The sequence below is a fragment of the Centroberyx gerrardi genome, chromosome 4 (assembly GCF_048128805.1).
Source record: "Centroberyx gerrardi isolate f3 chromosome 4, fCenGer3.hap1.cur.20231027, whole genome shotgun sequence".
NCBI classification, from domain to species: Eukaryota; Metazoa; Chordata; class Actinopteri; order Beryciformes; family Berycidae; genus Centroberyx; species Centroberyx gerrardi.
Window position 1 is genome coordinate 5,148,350 of NC_136000.1, and position 23,813 is coordinate 5,172,162.

The 23,813-nt window shown below is 44.2% G+C and overlaps 2 protein-coding genes across 2 annotated transcripts in view; both read left to right on the top strand.

Moving 5' to 3' along the window:
* Window positions 1–14,371: 14,371 nt before the first annotated feature.
* On the top strand, window positions 14,372–19,357 carry dusp6 (dual specificity phosphatase 6). The gene is made up of 3 exons (XM_071925524.2): window positions 14,372–15,418; window positions 15,890–16,318; window positions 17,502–19,357. The coding sequence occupies exons 1-3, from the start codon at window positions 15,016–15,018 to the stop codon at window positions 17,813–17,815; spliced, it is 1,146 nt and encodes a 381-aa protein (XP_071781625.1). The 5' UTR covers window positions 14,372–15,015; the 3' UTR covers window positions 17,816–19,357.
* A 3,295-nt stretch (window positions 19,358–22,652) lies between these two features.
* LOC139931898 (solute carrier family 23 member 1) overlaps window positions 22,653–23,813 on the top strand; it is a 123,225-nt gene continuing 122,064 nt past the window's right edge. Inside the window, exon 1 of the mRNA XM_078283033.1 lies at window positions 22,653–22,838. Within this exon, the coding sequence (XP_078139159.1) occupies window positions 22,653–22,838 (186 nt within the window). The remainder of the gene's footprint in view (window positions 22,839–23,813) is intronic.

Below are 23,813 nucleotides of genomic sequence, written 5' to 3' on the forward strand. Positions count from 1 at the left end.
GAATGCAAACCCATTCATTTGAATCAGCTGGAGAGCGGCCAGCACATATACAGCAAGTGTGTGTGTGTGTGTGTGTGCGTCTTGTTTTGACTGTTGTCGGTGTATTGACTCCACTGGTGGACTCGTGTGTGTAGGTCTACTGTGCTCTGTATGTGTACAGCTGTTCAGCATTGGAAACACACACTCTCCCCTCCCAGAATGGGCTGATGTGTGGCCCGGAGAAACAAGGTGGATTTATGCAGGAGAGATGGCCTTTTTTGGACAAGTTGTTACTGGATTCCACTCAGTAGTCTCTCTCTCTCTCTCTCTCTCTCTCTCTCTCTCTCTCTCTCTCTCTCATTCTCTCTCTCTCTCTCTCATTCTCTCTCTCTCTCACACTCTCTCTCTCTCTCTCTCTCTCTCATTGTCTCTCAGTCTCGCTCTCACATTCTTCCCCTCTACCTCTTTCTTTGTCTTTTGCTCTCCTTCTGTTTCTCCTCATTCTCCTTTCTTTCTTTCTTTCTTTCTTTCTTTCTTTCTTTCATTCGTTCTGTCTTCCTTTCTCTCTTTCTTTCTTTCTTTTTTTCTTTCATGCAAACACACTGAAGTAGACTCACAATACTACCAAAAGGCCTTATACATGCTAGGAACAACCACACACACACACACACACACACACACACAGGCACACGTCCCCTTTCTCTCCTCTCCTCTCTCTTTCCTCCTCTCTCACTCTCCCTTTATCTCTCTCCTCCTTTCTGCCCCCCCCCCCTCAGGTCAGTGTTTCCTGTTTTCTCCATGCTTGCACTCGTCTGTTTCCAGCGGGTCTGTTTGTTTGCGGACTCTCTCTCGAGGGACGCCCTTCAGCGTTACGCTTCCTGTTTTCGTTAGAGCAGAGGGAAAGTGCAGGGCAACAGGACTCTTTGTCCTCCTCCGCCCCCCGAAAAACACCACCATGACATTTCCATCACCTGCTCAGGGAAACATGATGGTGCATCAGCAGAGACTGGAGGGGCAAAGTCAGTGAAGCTTAAAGCTGCACTAGGCAAGATCTGGATGTAAAAATGCACCGTCTTATGAGCATAAAACACAAACAGTGTCCAATCCTCACTAACTGAGACTCCAGAGATTCGCCGTTTTTGCCCAAATTAAATTGCCTGGGATCAAAACTTAAAGTCTCCCATGAAATTAACTCTATTAACCCACTAATTTTACTTCCTGGAAAACAGAGTATCTTTCATGGTGACCTCATGCTGCAGCAGTAGGCTTAAATAAAAATTCCAACCAATAAACCCATCACATATTTTTGAACCATCCCGCCCCTCCCATCAAATAAAAACGCCGTTCACTCCCTGACTCATATTCCCTTTACACTTTTGAATGATCCTTCACTGCGTTATGTCCCGCCCCAACATCCTGTTTCAACAGGAAATACATCAAATCAAGGAAGTCTCAAGGAAATCAAGGGTCTTTAAGAGCAAAATAAATCGTTCTACTAAGCAGCAGAAAGCAAGCGCTCTGTCTGAGAAAACTGGACTCACTAACGATGGCTGCACCTCTTCAGACACTAAGAAGGACACATTTAGGATAGTTTACTGACACAGTTACATGACTTCTGGGTAATGAAGTCCTCAAAATTCAAACTGCCATTTGGGGCCGCCAATGTACAAAGTTGTCTAGTGCAGCTTTAAGTGTAGTGTGCCCCCCCAACCTCCACCATCCAAGCCAGATTTCTACTTAGGCGCCCACTCTAATTAATAAAAAACTATTTTTATAGCAGATATTATAGTTACATTGCATCCTATACTAGTAGATGTCAGTAGATGCATAAAAAATAACCACACCAGTCCCAGATTAAATACTACTTGCAAATAATTCTGAATGTTTGTCTTACCCTGCAGGGAGAACCAGGTGGGAGGGGTTTAAATGCATCAGGGCAGTTCAGATAACATCGTGAAAGATGTCAATCACAGAAACGTCTTCTAACATGACTTTTCAAATACTTTCCTGTGATTGTCTAAACTTTCTGGCACACATTGCATCGTCCTGAATAGCAAGCCCCACCCGGCTGGCACGTCAGCACACTAAAACAAACCATAACAAGTATTAGCGAATGCTATTTGGCCTCGATCTGCAACACTTACACTCATTACTTTCATTCCAAAACATTGCAAGGTACATATATCCACATTGTGAAAACTGCTGCCACCTTAAGCTCATTACTCAGTGTTTATGTTTACGTTTTAGGTATTCAGCTGATGCTCTTATCCAGAGTGATTTATGAGTGCAACAGTGGAATAAGCTGCATTTTGTACATCATGAACATTACAAGCAAGTCATTGTAAGGAGGTCAAGGGTCAGAGGCCAAAACAACATTCCTGTGACCCTGATTGGTCATATATAAGTGCTAGAAAGGGAATAAAATAAGAGCTAATGATAGAGGTGTAAGGAATTAAACACATACAGATGATTACATATTCTATTATTTACTATCCGGTAAACAAAAGTCTTAAGATAGCCAGGAGATTCAACTGTATTCCTTATTGACTTCTACTTTCATGCCAGCAATCCTTTTCCCAGAGTTGGTGTCACATTTTTCTATCGGTGGAGATTTCATTTTGCAATGAAACTGTAAAAAATATCAAGGATACTATCTTTTTTCATTAAGTTCACTAATGAGGTGAATCCAGGTTAAAAGCCTTTATCCCTTATTGATTTCTCTTATTAAATCTATACCAATCATAACAGAGGAGATGTAGATAAAGAGAAGCAGACGAGTTAGAGAAGGAGTTTTGTACATGAAATATATAAATGTATAAACTAAGAGTTAATTCCCAGACACATAATGGGCTGTTTCTCTTGCTACACACAGGATACAGACTAATACACTCATTACAGTAAGATCATCATTCATCTTCAACACATCCAGCCTGTATTTGTGGAGAACATCCAACTGACCACAACAGTGGATGCGCCTGTGTTCCCATAATAACCTGGATGTGGGTCCAAGTCTGTGTGTTTTGACTTGGTTCGCAGCCAGGTGTTATGGGACGGATTTGGCATTAACATGGAATATGTGTGATCTTTTGATATAAACAAAAGGCTTGACAGATAAAAATATCACCGAAGCCTCACCTCTCCTCCAAAAAAAAAAAAACAGAAAAAAAACCCACAGGTAATATCGCTGCAGGGCCTCTTAAAGTAGATATCAACACTTAGAACAATAGAACAATGGCAGAATTGAGTCACTGTGGACTCTGTAATTACAAGGTATCCTATAAAGTCTGAAAAAAGGCATGAAGTCTACATTTAAGGCAGTAAGAAGAATGAAAATATGGTAAATACAGTTGTTAGAGGTCTTATTTTTCACCATGTAATGACAGGCTTCTTTGTCCACTCTTAGATTAATCCAGAACAGGGTTAGTAGCACAACATGCATCCTGTCTGCTGTACTAAACACAGTTCATGTCCCCAGTAATTACTCTTCTTCGTCTCTTTTTCTTTTTCTGTCCATTTATAGTTTCAGAATTAGCTATGTTCAATCAGAAATAACATGGTTTTGTGTTTTTAAGTTCATCTTAAATTTGGCTTTTTAGAAACCTGCAGATGAACCTGAATTCCCTCCTTGCAGTTTACTTTATGCACTTTTCTTTATTGTACAAATGAATGAAATCATACACACACACACACACACACACACACACACAGACACACACACACACACAGCAGGATATTTTTCAGCCAGCTCCACCCTGCCAGAGTCAGGAAGCGCTGGTAGGAAACAGAAGAGAGACAGAATGGGCCAAAGGCAGAGGGAAGTGGACACCCAGCGAAGAGGAAATCCTCCCTGTTGGTCACACACACGCACACACACACACACACACACACACACACACACACACACACACACACAGCTATGTAAGAGAATGACACTATTGAAGTTGACCAAACCTCTACACAATCCCTGACCCCTTGTGTCGGTTGTAGTTTTAGTCTTGACAGAAACATGCACACACACACAACACACACACACACACACACACACACACACACACACACACACACAGCTACACACACACAGATACACAGGCAGAACAACAGAGAGGCGACGTAGAGCAGAGACAGAGTGATGGGGCTGTTGATAAGACTGGAGCCGCCATTGTCTTCCCAGAGCTCAGACCGGGGAGTATGTATATGTGTGTGTGTGTGTGTGTGTGTGCGTGTGTGTGTGTGTGTGTGTGTGTGTGCGTGTGTGTGTGTGTGTGTGTGTGTGTGTCTGGGGCTCTCACGAAACAGCTGTAGGAACCTGGGTGCCTGGTTTGGGTCGTGTGTGCTGAAGAGAGAAACAGAGGCAGAGACAGAAACCTCCCTGAAAGTCCTAGGAGTGTGTGTGTGTGTGTGTGTGTGTGTGTGTGTGTACTTTTCAATGACTTTATTGGCATCACTGTTGATCAGAAACAATATTACACGCTCTACAAAAATGTTCAATTGTCCAAAACCAACAAACAGCACTTTATGTTCAAACCATAGTTTGAAAACATGTAATATAGAGTAGTACATAATCACCAATATCTATGATAATGATTAATTATTTAGTTGTAAAACATCTACGATGCAATAATCATCAATATCTATAATAATGTAAAACAGTACCAAATTTGAGAACATGGTGTTATGCAAATCATTCATGTGTGTGTGTGTGTGTGTGTGTGTGTGTGTCTGCTCAAACCTCCTTTTGCAACAGAGGAAATAAGTGTGTGTGTGTGCGTGAGTGTGTATGTAAGAGGGAAAGACAGACAGGAGTTTGCACAACACAGGAAGTGCGTGTGCCTACTTGTCCGTGTATGTGTGTGTGTGTGTTTCTGCATGCTTGTCTAGGTGTGTGTGTGTGTGTGTGTGTGTGTGTGCCACCCCCCGCAGGCTCCCCAGACCCCCCCGGTGCTGTAGGTGTGAATGCAGGGGCCTTTCGATTAGCATGTGAATGGGTGTGTATGGGCGGCGGAGACGGCAGCTGTCGGAGCAGCAGAGTGAATCTCACCGCGGGCTGGCCCGGGGAAAAAAGGTTTGAACCCCCAAATCTGCACCTCACACGTGTGCAGATAGACGTGCATCACACTACATTTACATTCTACATTTTAGGTGTTTCACTGACTCTTATCCACAGAAAGTTACATCGACTAGAGCAGCAGAATAAGCTTGGATTTGTGGATCGGAAACATTGCAAGCAGCTTACTTGTAAGGAGTGCAAGGGTCAAAGGTCATAGTGTCAGTAGATGTGACAAATGTGCCAGTGATCCTGAAATGATCAGACAAAAAAGTGAATGAAACTACATTGGCTGTAAAATCTCCACCAAAGTGCTGTTCCTGTCTGTCCCTGTCTATTAGGGTTACAGCACCTCCAATGCACACATTTAATGGGAATTGAACCCCTAACCCTGGCAGTGTTAGTGCCTTGCTCTAGCCCAGTGGTTCTCAACATGGGGTCCGGGGACCGCCAGGGGTCCTTGAGAGGGCTCCAGGGGGTCCCCCAGCAAATCGATGAATTGTTAAACTTCAGCATTATTTCATTTACAAGAAGTTAACACAATTAGAGAATGTAGAAGAATGACTATTTTGATCATAGTTTCACTGTTATCTCTCTACCTACAATACAGATAGTCATGGAATTATGGCCAAAATCATATCTGACAAAAAAAATATTTGGGTCAGAGAGATAAAATCTCATCAAATGGGGGTTCATGGCCTTAATGTGGACTAAATTAGGGGTCCTTGATATGAAGAAGGTTGAGAATCACTGCTCTAGCCAGTGAGCTACACAAGACTGCAGATGTAAATTCAGCATATAATATTCAACTATGTGTGTTGTTGAGGGCACAAACTAAGATTTCACCAATATGTTGGTTCAATGTATCGGGCTAATACACTGAACACTGAAGTATGCATGTTGTTCTTATTCTTATTTTGCTTCTCCTGTGTTTCAACAGTGACTTTCAGTGTCCAGTGGTCTAAATGTTGTTTCAGAGGCTTTTCCATCCTTCCAATAATTACATTTTAGGGAAACACTGAATGCATTTTTGGGGATTTTCTTGGTATAAAAATCGTCACTACAATTTACACAAAATATCGACCATTTGCAGCTTCAAAACAAAACTATTGGCACCAGTATCAGCCGTTAAAAACCCATAGCAGTCGACCCAAGTACAAGCAATAAGATAGTTAACAGCATGTACAGAATGAGCTGACGCAGGTGTGGCATGCTTCATATCTGTGTGTGTGTGTGTGTGTGTGTGTGTGTGTGTTGTTCCTGTTTACTTCCTTGCAGTACAGACAGATAGCATCAGCGCTGCGATAAGAGAAGGAAGCGTGTGGTTGTTATCTGTGACCAGGAGCCTGGCAGCTCAGTGTTTTGTCTCTGCTCACTCTCAAACTTCACTGCAGCCATCAGCCATCGAGGGAATCTTCCGTTTGAAATCGGTGAAAGCGGATCCACTGCCAGCGTTGCCTTCGTGTTGCGTTGCCTTCGTGTTGCGTTGCCTTTGTGCTGCGTTGCCTTTGCATTGCGTTCGGGTTGCATCGTGTTTTGGTGGAAGTGCAAAAATTGGCACGGTTCAATTCTCGATGGCTGACACACATTCGTCATCATATAGAGCTTTGAAATAAGTTGATATTTGCTGTTTTCTGGTAAATGACACCAAAAAAAATCCTAAAATGAATGGCAATCCACATAGAAAAAGGCCTATGCATGTTTCAAAGTGACATGCACTGAAGTGATAATTGTGTTAATAGTCTTGTGACTGTATTATAGTTTGTTTCAGCACATGTTATGTTAATATTTGGGCACATAGTGGAAAAATACCAAAGCTACACTCATGCATATTGAAGAATATGGCCTTCTTCTATTTATTCCAAACAAACCGGAAATGTAAAATGCATCACTTCCTGTACTGGAGAGGATTTTTTTCCAGGGAAAGAGTTACCAGACACTGCATGTTTAGAACAGACAATGTTAAAACATTCATGAACTGGCTATAGGTTGAATCAGCATTGTGTGTTATATCAGTCGGCGATAGAGAATATAGCAAAACTGACATTTATTTATATGAAAATGTCACTGATTACTACTTTAATCTCTCTCTGATTGGTGAGTGAGTCATGACTCAGCTGTAGGAGAGCAGGACTACATGATTGATGAGAGCCGTTTGTTTGTAGTGTGCCGGCCTGCGCAGGAACATAATGTTCCATATCACAAACTCTCTCCCTGTGAATCATGTGCTGATGTTAGCAGTTTGTAATGCAGTGATGTTTACAGACGCTCTCTCATTGTCTGTCTCTGTCTCTCGCTCTCTCTCTCTTCCCTTATCTTGCTGCTCTCCCTCCTTCTGACTATCTCTCTCTTTTTCCCACACACACACAATGCATGATAACCCATACTCATTTCCTGTGCATGTGTCATGTGCCCACATCATTAGTCTATAAGGCAGTAACACACACACACACACACACACACACACACACACACACACACACACACAGAGTTAGCTCCAGACCTGACTAGTGCATGTGGTGAGTCTTTGTTTGAGGACAAAGGATTTCCCCGTCTGAGACGAGCAGCCGGTGGCGAAGAAACAAGGAGGAGGGCAACGAGATTAGCTACTGAAAGAGAGGGAGAGATGGGGGGGGGGGGGGGGGGGGGGGCAGATGGGAAGAGAGGGAGTTAAAAAGAGAGAGAGAGAGAAGTGTCCCTGACCTTTGCACTCCCTATTTCTGGTGATCCAGGGATTGAAGCTCGCTCTACTAACGCATCTTGAAACATCATTATCATCATCATTAACTCATTGTAAGTCACTCCGGATAACGACTGAAATGTAAAATGTAAATATAGGTAGAAGGACAAAGAGAGGGAGAGGAGGAGAAAGATGAGAGAAGATGAAACTTTCATGAAATTGGGACTTTGTAGCAGCAAATAGTAACAGAATACAGCAAAGGAAAACTTAGGATATAAACAGAGAGGTAGAATATAAACAATTAGAGTTATATAAACATATACAGCTGACAGTTTCAACACCTGAACATTAAGGAGAATGTATGATTGAAAAGTACGGAGAGAGCGGGGAAAAGGGAGGGAGGGTGAAGTGCCTCCATTGGGCCAATCTTCTTTCATGTTGCATCAAAATCCGATCAGCAGTGTCTCACATATCACATGTGATGGACAAACAAATGAACAATGTAGCGTCTCCCTGATGTAGCAACGTCTGAGACAGCGAATGTGACGGTCTGATCAACAAAACAAACGGCTGATGTAGCGTCTGCCTTTGTGCTGATCAGTGTGTAATTTTGAAAATGTCGCAACACAGTGGCGGGCTGCATCGTTCTCCCATGTTTCCAAACCTCCAAGTCGTGGTGTTTGATGAACATAGGAGGTGTGATGCATCGTTTCCACAGGTTTTGTAAAAATCTGTGAAATCGGTGGAGATATCACACGTCAGAAACTTTATCCGCCAAGTACAGTGTACTTGGCGGATAAAGGAATTTCTCGGTGCAGGTGTCAACATACAGTCTAATACAATACAAGGCAAATATCAGAATCAGAATCAGCTTTATTGGCCAAGTATGTACACATAAAAGGAATTTGACTCCGGTTTTTTGTTGCTCTCAATATACTTACACAGAATAGATATACAGCTAAAAACAAGGACAACAAGATGAACAGACGTAAACCTAAACATTTAACATTTAACTACTATGTACAAATAGTGCAATAATACAATAGTGCAATGGTGCAGAGTGCAAAGATGCTGGAATAAATATGGAGTTGTTGGTGTAACAGGTTACATTACACATTACATACATTATACACACATTACACATTATACACATTAGAATCAAGAATCAAATTCAATATAATTATGCAATAAAAATATGACAAACAAATAATGTAGCGCCCCCCTTGGGTGCCACATCATGCTGGAAAATGCTATGTTTGAGACATTGTATGTTACACATGGACTAACAAAAAATGATGCAGTGCCTCCCCCAGTGTAATTTTGAATATTTCACAACAGTAGTAGTGAGATGCATCATTTCCGCAGGTTTTGTCTAAAAATCTCCGGTGTGACACACGGACGGAGACGGAGTCACAGAGTTCATGGTGGGGGGACAAAAAGAGAGAGAGAGAGACGAGGAGAAGAAGGAGAATTGGCCGGAGCGGGTGAGAGAGGAAGGGAGGGAGGGGGCCAAGGGCAAAAAAAAAAAAGACAGAAAGGCAGAAGAAGAAGAAGAAGAATAGGGCAGAACAGCAGGGAGGTGGTAGTGAGGGGGGGTGGTGGGGGGGGGCAGTTGCTGGTGAAAGAGAGCAGAATGCATTTGAAGGTGAATAGGAACAGCTTGGCTCCTTTCAGAGGGGCTGCTGTCGTACTGGGTGGGGGGGGGGTGGGGGGGCAAAGGGCCAATGTTAACGCTGGGGCCGCTACACACTTCATATGCTAACTCACCGCAGAGACACAGGCATGTATGCATACTAATATGCACACACACACACACACACACACACACACACACACACATATATAGATAGACATAGACACATACAGGTACTGAGTGAAGGGAAGCAGCTGCAAGTGTTGGCATATTTGTGTGTGTGTGTGTGTGTGGGAGAAAGTGAGATGTAGTATGTGTGAGTTCATGTGTGTGTGTTTGAGAGAGAGTGACAGAATGAGCGTGTGTGTGTGTGTGTGTGTGTGTGTTTGGCAAGTCTCCATTAAACCCAGTAGGCCCACAAACAATATTCATCCTTCTCATTTCACAGGGGATGCTGCATGACAGACACTTGGCACACACACACACACACACACACACACACACACATCGACCAAAAAGAAGCAGCTGTGAATTGGTTGACTGTGTGTGTGTGTGTCTGCATGCATGCGTGTAAATAGGTGCACGCGTGTGTGTGTGTGTGTGTACATGTTTTGGCAAGTCTCCATTACTCCAAGCACAACTACACATGATATTTCATGATATTTACTAGATATTTACAGTTTGCTGATACTGTATATCAGGGAGATATTGACCTTTTATTAAATATCGGATATCGGCCAGTGATGTCATCCACCTCCGATATGATGGAGGTTCCTTCCTGACCACAGCTACACAAAAACACAAACTTTATTCATTAATTTTACTGTAGAAATAATGTGTTTTGTAAGTTAATTCTTCATTTAAAGACAGCACTGTATCCCGAGACAGAGGTTCTTAGTGAGAACCAAACTAGAAACTTGGTTTAGGTGTCAAGGGAAATAGGGGGGGTGGTGAGAGCAGGTATGTCATCAAGGTTATTTAGTGCTTAAAAAAAGATTTGAAGGTCTGCACTCATGCAATATATTTTAACTTTGACTGAATCATTCGGGGGAAGAGACGAGACAGACGTTCAGCCCTGGGCCTTCGTCTAGTCTCTTCTCTTTTGTGTCTGTCTGCTTCTCTTTTGTCTTGCGCTTCTCTTTTGTCTCGCCTCTTTTGTGTTTTGTGTGTTTTTCAGTTGCTTTTTTTTTTGGTCGACGCACCCGTTCTGAGCACAGGTGACTCAGTTATCTTCTGTCATGTAATGCTCCCATTACAGATGTTTGCTTGAAGTATAGACCCATGACTCCCCCCGCCTGAAGTGGGCGGTGTGTTCACAATGAAGTTGAACCTGCTCCAAAATCGAATCACACAGTCACACAAAAAAATCTACAAAAAAAGTATTCATTGTTTCCTGGAATTTTATTTTTATCATGGCAGAAAAGCCTTTTTTAATCATGGGACACTAAAACTCTCCACTGAAACCCAGACTGCTGAAATTCTTTTAGGATTAGAAGCTCTTTAAGGCACAAGGGATCGTTCCATCAGATCCTGTGTGTTGGTGAAAGAGTAAAAGCGCGTCTGCTAAACGCCCCCAAACTGTAAAGTGTGTGTCGGAGTGTGTTGTCAGTGATTGAAACGAGGCTTCGGCCCACTCCTCCACACTGATGCTATCTTGTTTCGGGGCGGCTGGAGCCCAAGGTGTGAGACAGACAGGAGGCAGGAGGGAGATAAGGCCGCTGTCAAAACAGCTCTGTATCTGGACCCAAACAATCACGCCGACTTTACAGGAAAATCCGCACTGTCATCTCGAGAGTATGGGATGTTGTTGAGAGGAATATGATATGACATTAAACTGTGATGTCAGTATTAGGGGACACGGTTCACTGCTGGTCTGGAAGGTACAGAATATGTACAGGCAGCAGAGTCGAGCCAATTCAAACTACACATCTAACATCTCAGATATGAAATAAACAGGGATTTTTGCTGCCTCTTCAGTTGTAATGTCTAGTCTTTATGATTATAACTATGCAAAAACCCACGTTGTTTTCTGATGTTATGTGACAGTTTTTACATTAGGAGTTTCATTTTCTAGATGAAGTGTTTCTTTTCCACATGTGAACTTTTTTTTTTCACATTTTCGACTTGCCAAGTTTAAAACATAACAAAAATCCATATAATAATCCTATAGTGACATGAAGTGTGTCTGTAGCACTCAATAGTGAGTTTCTAGGGACCTTAGTGTACTTTATGGTATTTTTTATGGTATCTCCTATCACTATAATATTCCTATAGGGACTTTAAGGTATCCAACTAAAAGAAGAAATGGTTGTATTTGAAAACTACTGTAACTATTTGCATTGTAGACTTGCTTGTGTGAATTTGTGGTACTCATATTATTTCAAGAATACGCTTAGTAACACCTGGGATCTATACTGTATAGATAGATCTACCCAGTTTCCCCACGGGGATCACTGCAGTGTCACCTGATCTAATGTGATGAAGGTGATTAGTTGTCATTACAGTCTGAATCTAATGAGACCGTGTGAGGCTGAAGCCTGATATTAAATCAACAGGTCATCAATTAAGCCATTGTGTGCGTCTACAGACGGCCGCAAGGCGCAGATGGGGTTAAAAACACAACCGGTGGAAATGCTCCTTTTGTTTATTGCGCAAATGCATTTGGATGGGCCGGGAGACCATTAACGGCTCTATGGGAAGCAATCAGCGCCGCTGATGAGTCTGGATGGACCCGGGTTTCGCTTCTGTCCGCGTGAAAAGGCTGTGAAGGACCGGCGATCCCGCAGATCCGGACTGAATGATCTGAAACGACCCCGCCGCTTCCGATAGGGAAAATCACACCCGTGACGATGTTTGTGTTTCTTTCTCTCTCTCTCTCTCTCTCTCTCTCTCTCTCTCTCTCTCTCTCTCTCTCTCTCTCTCTCTCTCTCTCTCTCTCTCTCTCTCTCTCTCTCTCTTTCTCTCTTTCTGTGTGTGTCCGTTCGAAAAAGAACTATAACAATCCTATAATACATTTTAGAGGGATACTATATCATATCACATATAGGAAGAGTATAGTGGATTTCTTTTTTAGCTGGTGTGCGTGTGTATGTCTGTATAAACAATAACTATAGTCTATCCTATAATAAATGTTGTAAGGATTCTATAGACTCACAGTTAAACTATAAACAATATCATATTGGAATACCATAGGAGATAAAAACAAACACCATAAAGTAGGATATAAGGTGATTATAAGCTCACTATAAGTCCCTACAGGAATATTATAGGAATATTACAGTGATTTCTGTCGCTGTTTGTGTGGAAGAGAGAAACAGACAGAGGCAGAGAGATTGTGTTGATATAACGCCACCCACACAAACCGAGGCCCTCCAGTCCACTGAAGGCTACGGAGACAGAAATAGCTGCGGCGCTGTTCTCTGCTCACAAAGCCATAGAGCAGAATTATTTAATCATATTCAGTCAGCCTACCGAGCTGTGTGAGCAGAAGCATCAGAGGTTCATTACTTTACAGGTTTATAAAGACAGAGCATGATGAGAAATGTTCCATGCATTGTCTAAAGTAGAAATGCACTGTAGCATTATATTTCTGTAGGGACTTAATAATGTGTCTGTGGTATAGTGACCTTATCATACGTTATGGTATTTATTATTTCTTTCTTCACTATGGTTTTGCTGTATGATATTTGTGTAGTATCCTTTTAAAATCTATTCTAGGATTATAGAACTATTATTAACCATTTCTTTTCGATTCATTTCATCTGCAGATATTGTTTAACTTAAAAAGTGACCAAGAATTTTGCTTTTTGTTGAGTTCCAAAATGCGTAATTCTCGTGCGTAAAGGCGCACCAGTGCGTAAAACAGCCCTAAGGGTGCCAGTGCACGGAAAACTGAGGTATGTGGTAAAGTAAAGCTTGATCTTTACTGTCCATCACAATAATAAAAACTACAAGATCAAATTTGGACTCACTTAGCTTAGAGAGGTCCTGAAGTGTCCTTGCCAAGACACTGAATCCCTACCAGCTGTTCATAGCTGACATGACCTCTGACCTCACTGTGGATGGAGGCAAGAGAAGAGAGAATTTCCCCTCAGGGATCAATAACAGGATGTCTGCACGTCTTAAAACGAGAAAAAGTCCTAAAACGCCTTGAATTATGTAATTTAGTCTCAAGGCCTTAAAAGGTCCTGAATACAGTTTAATAAAGAATTTAAATTCCGTTTAGAGGTCTTAAAATGTTGTGGTTTCCTTCTTTGTTGTGAAATCAGCCACACAGACCTACAGTATGTTCTCATACTCGTTTTCATTTTCATGTTTATTTCAATTGCAAGATTGGTCTCATAATTGATTGTAATTGTTATGAAAATGTTGGTAAGACTTTACTTGAGGTGTTGCTCATAAGGCATCATAAGTGCATTATAAGAACATTGTGACTGCATGATAATCATTGTGATCAGAGCATGAAATAATACACACAATGTTAAAAAAAAGTGTATGGAGTTGAATACTGTATGATGAAGTGTGTAATTGTATTTCATCTTCTGATGTTTGTCTAATGAAAAGCAGTTTATCTGTGCTTCATATGTCTTTATAATCAGTTTGTAACGCATCACATTGCACTTTAAAGTGTTACCAAAAGGTCTTAAATGTAATGTGAAGTGTATTATTATAGGCCTGCAACATTAAACTAAGGCATAGGCTACTTATTTTTACACCCATGATCCCCCACCTTCCTCTCTCTCTCTTTCTTTCTTTCTCAGTCCGAGGTATGGCCACTCTCCCTTCCTCCCTTCCTTCTCTCCTTCCTTCCTTCCTTCCTTCTCCCTGCAGTTCTTCTGTTTGTTTGCACTCACTTGATCCGGAGCGGAAATTCCTCTCCGTTTTTGTGAATGACAAACTCATTAACAATTCATCAACACGGGCCGTTCCATCCGGCCCCCGTTTCCAAGGCGACCGCCGCTGGGGCCGCTCTGATTGGCCGGCTGACATAATGTATCCAATGAAACGCCTCCCGTTTGTAACCATTCAGCAGCCTGGCGCCGCAGAGAGCTCATCCAGCCCGAGCCAGAAGAGAGTCTATTCACAACGAAGACGGAGAGTGAACAGACGGCAGCCGGAGGCAGAAAGAGGAGGACATACACCGCATGGTTCACATCCACCGCTGCACTACAGAACCCCGTCCTGTGGATTTCTAAAAACGAAGATAAAGGTGGAGAAATATTTGCGCTGCGACCCGTGGAGTTATATAAGAGCGTGGAAAGCGTCAGGCGCGTCGCAGGCCGGTGTGACTCATTGATAAATAACATGGGCTTTCTCCGGCCAGATGCATGAATGAGCGCTTGTGTAGACAACCCGCAGTCGGGAAATCTGTGAAAGAGACCCGCGTTTTTATTCATCCGTCTCACCCAGACGCTTACGGACAGTAAAGGACACAGGAGCCAGAACAATTTCGTCTGAATTTATATCTTGTCTTTTCTTTTTTCGTTTTTTAAACACCGAATTTGCTCCAGTCAGTATCGGGTTGCTTGTGTTGCTGAGGGCCCTTCCGAGCTGAAGCCACCGCGGACCGGACTGAGCAAGAATCCCCAGAAATTTTTTTTTGCCTCTCTCCCTGCGCCTGCAGCCGGGAAGTGTCCAGCTCTCTCTTATTTCATCTATTTTTTTCTCTCCTGCTTATAAATGCTCGACAAGCTCAAGCCCGTCGCCCAGCTCGACACGGTAATGGCGATCAGCAAGACGGTAGGCTGGCTCCGGGAGCAGCTGGAGACGCGCAGGGACGGCCTGCTGGTGATGGACTGCCGGGCCCAGGAGCTCTACGAGTCCTCGCACGTCGACACGGCCATCAACGTGGCCATACCGAGCCTGATGCTCCGCCGCCTCAAGAAGGGCAACCTGCCCGTCAGGTCGCTGCTGTCCGACGGCGAGGACCGGGAGAGGTTTGCGCGGCGGTGCAAGACGGACACCATCGTGCTGTACGACGAGTACAGCCGGGAGTGGAACGAGAACGTGGACGGGGGCTCCGTGTTGGGCTTACTGCTGAGGAGGATGAAGGACGAGGGCTACAAGGCCTATTATCTGGAGGGTGAGTGCGGTTCATTCACATTTCAGGGCCCCGATGTTCATTCACAACCCGCAGATGGGTTTTGCGCAAAGAGGTGGAGGGGCTTTAAGGGGCAAGTGGAGGGCTGTTCATCTAGTACTGAGTGTTTTACATTATTTTGTGAAAATGTCAATGGGTTGAGGTAATTTCACTTGTTTCCAACGCAAAAAAAAATCTTTCAAAAATGTTTTGAATCAGTCATTTTATTGGTGGATCTTCTTTATTCTGCCTTGTTTCAACATAGTGACAGAAAAATGATAACTGCATCGGAAACATGTGGAATTATCTCATCCTAGGATACTGGCAGAAATATTGCAGAAAAATAACATTTCATAACTGAATGCGTCTAAATTACGCATTAAGATGCCCACGTTTGCAGTGTACCGTAGGCTGTTATGAATAGCCTATGTGATATGAATTCATATGACTAATGCATTCATTTATATTTTACAGGTGGGTTCAGCAAATTTCAAGCCGAGTACCCGGGGCTGTGCGAAACCAACCTGGACGGCTCGTCCAACAGCAGCTCCCCCACCGCCCAGGTGCTGGGCCTCGGCGGGCTGCGGATCAGCTCCGACTCCTCGGACATCGAGTCTGACATCGACCCGAGCAGCGCCACGGACTCGGACGGCAGCCCGCTGTCCAACCCGCAGCCCTCCTTCCCGGTGGAGATCCTGCCGCACCTGTACCTGGGCTGCGCCAAGGACTCCACCAACCTGGACATCCTGGAGGAGTACGGCATCAAGTACATCCTCAACGTGACGCCCAACCTGCCCAACCTCTTTGAAAACGCAGGGGAGTTTAAGTACAAGCAGATCCCCATCTCGGATCACTGGAGCCAGAATCTCTCCCAGTTCTTCCCCGAGGCCATCAGCTTCATTGGTAAGCAATCCTGCTGAACTGAAAACCCACTGAACTCCTCTTGCTGCAGAATTATTAACCCCAGGCCTTTTGCTTTGTTCAGTTCCTGCATTTGTTTATGTGCTTTTATTCACTTAGTCCTTACTTTTCCACTGCATTCATAATAATCAAGATTATTATGAATGTATGCAGGCATTGTGAGCGGAGGCCTTGTCAGGAGCATAAGCTTATTAACGTGATAGGCCTTATCACGACCAGGAAGTTCTTAGGTTCTTATTGTGCAGTTGAGATTAGAGGAGGTGTCCCTGGCCGCTGTCTTATCAGTCAATCAAGCCGGGACGCACACAGTACGCAGATTAAGGCCATTGTGTTAAGGCAGAGGAATACAATTCTGCCTCTAATGGAGTGCTGGCTAAAATGCCCAGTGTACAAATGATTTGACTTCAATAGAAGACATCCTGGCCTATCTGTTGTCCCGGGGCTTGTGTAATTGCGACACAAAGGGCCACGTTGAAACAGGAGAAGGGGGAGAGTGAGCAAAGGGAGGGCGGTAATTTGAGCGCAACAGGAAGGAAGTGGCATTGAAAGTAATCTAGGACATGGCAGTGCCCCCCCCCCCTCTCTCCACATTACAAAGAGAGCCATTTACAGGCCCTGTTGACATCCTGTTCGCCTTGACAGGGTGCCCTCATGACTCCTACGTTTACACGCCCAAATGGCACCATTGTCAGAGAAACCCTGGCGAGCGGAAGAATGGTTTAATAGACCGTAATAGTCAATTTCCCAGCCGGCTACTCTAGGCCAAAACGAAAGAATGTCGGCTCTGTTTATGTGCTACCGCCGCAGCCCCTGTTTGTTGACTGACACGCCTGGGAGATAGTCAGGATAATAACTTCCGCTCCTCTCCCTCCTGGACCTGCTCCAGCTCCAGCTTCCACCACAGCTTCACTTGAATGTGACAGACATTTATCACAGGCTTTGTTCTGTCTATATAGAAAAACGTTGCCTTTTACCACGCTTGTAGAAGCACTACCACATATGCATGATTGAATAAACGCCTCCCAAGCGGGTTATAAATTAAAACTGCAGACGAAGATGGGTTCAGTGTTCAAATGGACCGTTTTATATCTTGTTTTGGCTCTGAATCGGTTGTGTGATTCCGGCGGAGGTCTGTAATATTTCCGTCTTCTTCCCTCTCTACCAGACGAGGCGCGAGGCCAGAAGTGCGGCGTCCTGGTGCACTGCCTGGCCGGCATCAGCCGCTCGGTGACGGTGACGGTGGCGTACCTGATGCAGAAGCTCAACCTGTCCATGAACGACGCCTACGACATCGTCAAGATGAAGAAGTCCAACATCTCGCCCAACTTCAACTTCATGGGCCAGCTCCTGGACTTTGAGCGCACGCTGGGCCTGAAGAGCCCGTGCGACAACCGCATGGCGGCGCCCACCCAGCCGCTCTACTTCACCACCCCGACCAACCACAACGTCTTCCAGCTGGACCCCCTGGAGTCCACGTGAGGGCGCGCCCGCCGCACACCCCCCCCTTACTGGCAGCGGAGGCGCGTGGGCCTCCGGTGGAAAAGCTGCAAAAAGTTTCTCTTTTTTCCGTCGCCTGCCGTGTGACCGGGCTCCTGACGTTATTGATACAGCTGGCTTGAGGCGACAGCTGCCGAGCGAAGTCGCTGGAGGGCCAACGCTGTCTGGCCAACAACAAGACGCAGCTGCTGCAGACTAAATGAGAGACAGAGAAAGAGAAAAGGGGAAGAGAGTCATTTAGAGAGAGCACAGATACTTTCTCCAACCCTATATCGCTGTCGGACTCCTGAGGTCTTTTATCTCTTTTTGTCAGTGCGTCCGAGGAAACGCGAAGTGATTTGATGGACAGTTGTACGTTATTCTTCAAAGTTCCTAGGCTGGTGTGCCAAAGAGACATGATTGTTCAGAACTGGACAAATATAGAAATCAATATAAAATCCTTTTTTATGTTTTGTTTTGGGGGCTGCGGGCGTCTAGCGCTCGCACCCCCGGGACTTTTTGGGGTGCGTTATCTCCTTCGTCTTCTGTGAAGACTTGCCTGTGTGGGGTTGAAGCACCCCAGGTTTAGATGGCACAGTATACTGGACTCAATTTTACATGTGTGGAGTCTTTTGAAACATTTATACATTGTGTATATATCTTAATATAAGAGACAATACAGTAAAGCCTTGCTCTAGTATATACCCTTTGCAACAAGTGGGTACTGAAGATTCTCTTTGTTTCATCTTCTACTTTTATGTAAGCAAACAAACTGCATATTGATCAGTATGTTTAAGTTGATTATGCCAAAAATCAAGTAGGCTTTCCAAGAATCGTGCAAAAATGTGTATATGTGTAATATATTTGATAATCGCTTTATGTGTGAATTCAGCCAATAGGCCTTGTTTTTGCACCCACCCTCACACAAATCAAAGTCACCTTGGTTGTATGCCTTAGTTTTGTGCACAGAAGGTTTCATCGCATTAACCTTCAGAGCGATTCCCCTCGCTCTGCTGTCACCGCTTTCCACAACTCTACCGCATCCTGGAGATTATATTCTTTATATCACAAAAAGACATCAGCCAAACCTGAAGCCGTCTCTAATGGGACCGGCTTTCAGTGAGTGCTGGAACAATTTTTTAATTTGGCACCGCATAAATGTTAAGATATCTCAAGCTGAAGCAGGTTTGAGTCTGATGGAAGTAGCTTTGTGGAAAGTGAGTGTCTGGTCTTGTGGGGAAACTCTGGAGGTCAATGTGAGAAACGCCCATCTGTGTACAAGGGTTAAAAGTCTCTGAGATGTGGACTAAGCAGGAGGCTTTGCTCGCCTCGCCTCTTCAGGGAAAACTCTGTGAAATGCAGTTTTTATTTGTCAAGTTGAGAGAAAAGAATCCAGAACTTGGGAGGGTCGTGTCCCCCCCCTCCAGAGAGAAGGCCTGTTTCTAGAGGCAGCCATCTCGGCGAACCTCTGCCACCCCCTCCACACTCCTCTCTTACGAATGTAAAGAAAAGATAAGTTATTAATAAATTGCTATTTTGTCTACACTTTCTGCTTCCCATGCCTCTTCTTCCATTCACACGCCTGTCGGTGTTTTGACTGTGTGTCCGCAGTAACACGTTTATGTAAGTGTCTCTTCGCCTGCGGTACAGTTGAGTGTTAACCAGCAGGCAGAGTCACGACAACAAAAACAGTCAGCGGCCGTCGTGAATCATGGGTTCATCTCGCTATTCGTTAACCACGGCACTCGACACATCTCCCACCTTACTTTCCAGTGCAAAATTAGAAAGTCGTGTCACGCGACGGTTGTATAACAAAGCGCAGAGCACACGGTGTTCTCCGGCGGGGAGCGGCAATCATTTACGAACGGCAGAATGTTACTAAACAGGTAGAGCAAAAGTGATTGCGGCCGCGCTGTAAACAGCCCGACTGGTTTTTCCAGGTGTCGCCCCACGGTGAGGGTTTTGGGTTCACGCAAACGCTCCCTCGGGCGCTTCCTGAAGGCGGGTCCTCTGGAGCTCAAAGCCGGCCGTCAAAGCACCCAGATATGTTACTTGATGCCGAACGCGGCGGCGTGTACCTGCTAAGACCTGGAGGCCCGGAAGATGAGTCTCACAGCGAGGCAGAAGGACGGGGCGGGGAAGAGGGGGGGGGTCATGTTCTCACGCAAGCAGCAACTCGCTTCACAGCTCAGGACGGCCTCGACCTGCTCTGCACAGACATTCCCACACATGCTGATTAACACCAACAGCAGTGTGTGTGTGTGTGTGACTGAACGTGTTAATTCTCAGGGAGTGAGGCATTGATTTTCATAGATCAAAGTTAATAGACACGGGGCGTCAGATGATTATAATGTGGGACTTTGAAAGGTTGACTCACATGCAGGTCTTTTTGTCTGCTAAGCCCTTGATGTGTGCGGCATGTATGTGCTCGCCGTGGCCTCGGACCGAAGCGCGTGACTCACCGTGTAAGACGAACAGCAGCCTCGCGGTGATTACCTACTGTTAAGAGTCAGAATCGCTTTAATCGTCAGGTGCAATGAAGGAACAGTGTTGGCGACACATTAACAGCTTCCTGAGTTTCACAATACGCGCTGACACGTGATACAGAGTCAACAGGACCTCACACTGTGAAAACATCCATCTTAACAAGTCATTCAGCCTCATATTCAGCCTCGTATTTTTCTTAAACCAAGAGAAAAATTCTGCCAGCGAGGAGAGATAACTCCGCTTGTTTCCAGTGCAGCTTCACTTGCTTCAGGAATTTTCTAGAACTGAGTGTCAGTATGTTGAAACAAGTCAGAATAAGGCAGATCACTGCACTACTATCAAGAAAATGACACTTGATTCTACAAAATTCTTGATTTGCATTGGAAACAAGTGAAATTATCCAACGCCACTGGCAGACTTCTTCACTTGTTTTAAGAAAATTAGAATTTTAGGACTCAATAATAAACTAAATGACTTGTTAAGATGGAGATTTTTTGCAGAGGACAGTGTAAAACATACGATAGACAGTGGATTATACATATGAATACAAATACAAATACGTTATGTTCTCTGACATATCTTCACCTCCTCTGAGTGCAAAGTTTAAAGATACTGAATGGAAACTTAGCAGCTACAATCTGATATGCAGTTGAACAAAGTGAGTGAATCATTGGCCCTGTAACAAAGGGCTGAACCTGCACACTCATGCCCTGACGCAAATGATTTATAAAGAAGTCTCCTGCGTTTGAGTAGGTGCCAGCATGCTGCCCTCCTCCCCCCCCTTTATCCAGTGCAGGTGAATGTTTCCGTTTCCTGGGTAATCATTTCACAAACCAATTCAAAAACCAACTGTAAGAGCAACCACGCACATTAAAGACGGATGTTTGTTCTGGTTCATGGAGTCGTACAGATCAGGCCCCTAAGGGAGATGCAAAGAAATAGGAAACAGACAGCAGCAGCCATGGTAGAAATCTCCATTAAAGCATATATCCTCTTTTACTACTGTATACAGTGGTAGTCACTGTACAAGTCCCATTCATGTGTTTATCCTGCATCAATATTGCACACAAATCTCCCTTTTTTCATTCATTCATTTTCTCTACTTACTACTTAAAATCCTTTTCAGTGTCATGGTGGGGGGCAGGAGCCTATCCCAGCATGCATTGGGTGGAAGTGCAGGGAGGCACAGATAGACAGACAATCACACACCTATGGGAAATTTGGTCTCCAATCCACCTGACTTGCAGCAGGAGGCGAACATGCGAGCTGCACACAGAAAGGAATAGAATCTGGGTTCTACTCGGTGTGAGGCAGCAGCGCCAACCGCTGACCCACTGCACCGCCCACAGTAGAATCTGATTATATAAGCAGTAGTATTTGAAGAGGAAATCTAATGCCTCTCAACCAACACGTTGCTAGACCATTCCTTATCACTTCTGACAGCTGAAAAGACCAAAACGTTTTTCCCCAAATAATTCCTCTTGGATATGGAGCCAATGTGCAGCAGCAGTTCAGCACGTATGCAGTAAAAATTGGGAATTCTGTTTACATGCACACTGATACTCCGATTACTGGGAGAAATCAGCTTAAGGCAATATTTCTATTACAATGTTTACATGGTTCGGAGTAGTGCAATTTCTCTATACATGGGGCGTCAATTGATTATAATGGGATTTACATGGATTCATTTAATAATCAGTCTACTGCTACTGCACTGCGCCATGTTGTTTGCTTTGTAAATACTGTAGTATCTGGGTTACTGCATCTGGTGACCTTTGACATGAACAGTTTGAAAAATGCAGTTTCACTTGTTTCAGGAATTTCCTAGAAATGAGAGTCAATATCTTGAAACAAGTCAGAATAAGGCAGATCACTGCACTGCAATCAAGAAAATGATACTTAATTCTAAAAAAAAATCTTGAAACAAGTTGATTTGCATTAGAAACAAGTGAAATTATCTAACCCCACTGGCAGAGTTTTTCACTTACTTTAAGAAAATTACATTTTTAGGACTCAATAATTAAGATGGAGATTTTCTGCAGTGTAGAAGTTCAGCGTCCTGCTCTGGGACTCTTTGACAGATTCGGACACACTGGCCGCTGTAGGGGATGAAACCATGTGAACCTGCGGGCGAAGGGACCGGCCTCTCCAGCCGCCCCATATCATCCGTCAAAACCTAAAGCCAACTATAGCCGCGCCGGGGGAAGGGGTTATACTTAGAATCTGCCGCTGTGATGTCACGGCAGGACTGTGACCGACAGCTCGGGGAGGGGAATGCGCGGCACGCCGGGGGTCTCATGTCCGCTCTTCCTGTCCGCGGCCTGGCCTTTCGCGACTTTTAATGCCCGGGATTATGGGGCACAGGAAACTACCGGGGCTAATTTTAGACCGGCATGTAGATGGGTTTGGCAGACCCCATCAGCACCCTCAGCGCCACCGCACCTCGGCTGTGACAGGGCCGGCCATACAGGGAGCTGGAGAGGGCCGGGTGGAGGTGAGGGCATGCGGACGTGTGGTCAGAGGACTGAGAGGCCTGGAGGTAAAAGCAAAGATTCAAAGCTTCACACCAGTAGTTCATCTGTAATAATTTTCGGGGTTGAGATGGTTATGAATTTAGCTGTACAACACTGTGACGAATTGGAGTTCACTGCATTCCTACACTGAATTTATTTATTTATCCATCATAGTGCAATATTCGAAACAGTGCGAATACTTACAGTGCATTACTTACATTCTGTATTTGAGTCTCAATCGATCTTTTTCTGCTACTGCTTCTATATTGTTTATTACTGTCTTTTATTCTTCTCTGTCTTTTAGCAAAGTACACAAGCGACCACTAAGCTAAATTCCTTGTATGTGCAAATATACTTTAAAATGATGCTGATTCTGATATGCCTCCTGGTTAGGGATTCAAATTACGAGTTGTTATGAACCTAAATCGCACAGTGAGGCTGCAGTAGAGAAGAGCATCCTATCCCTGCTAACTGAGACTCTGTAGATTCGCCCCATTAGCCCAAATTAGATCATGGTGTCGGGTATGGACACTGCCCCGTCCACGGGAAGTGATGAATCAAAACTTAAGAGTGAAATCCCAACTGTCTCCTAAACAGCAGTGAGCAGCACTCCAGTGTCCAGAGAAAGCCGGACTCACCAACGTTAGATCTTCTCCTCTCTCGTCTCCTTGGTTTCCTTCGGTATAAAGCACCACAGACCGGCCGGTTGGTGAACATGAGCGAGCTGTGTGCATTTCTGGGTATTGAAGTTAAAATTTTTGGAGCCACCAACGTGTGAAGTTGCCTAGAACAGGTTTAAACAGTTCATATATGAATATTTTATTGAATGGTTAATGCTGTAGGCTTTATTTCACTTTGTATATACTTTGAGGGATATATTACATTGTTCCATTATTAAAGAGTTCTATTCCAAAATGCTATTTATCCTTTGGAAGAAAAAAAAATCATTACCTGAAGTTCATCATCCATCCAGTATCTCTAAAATATAAAGAGACTTCAGT

Excerpts from the sequence above, each read along its gene's own strand:
- dusp6 (XM_071925524.2), top strand. The coding sequence starts at position 15,016 with ATGCTCGACAAGCTCAAGCCCGTCGCCCAGCTCGACACGGTAATGGCG. Across the intron at positions 15,419-15,889 it reads CAAGGCCTATTATCTGGAGG|GTGGGTTCAGCAAATTTCAA; the intron begins GTGAGTGCGGTT and ends TATATTTTACAG. Across the intron at positions 16,319-17,501 it reads CGAGGCCATCAGCTTCATTG|ACGAGGCGCGAGGCCAGAAG; the intron begins GTAAGCAATCCT and ends CCTCTCTACCAG.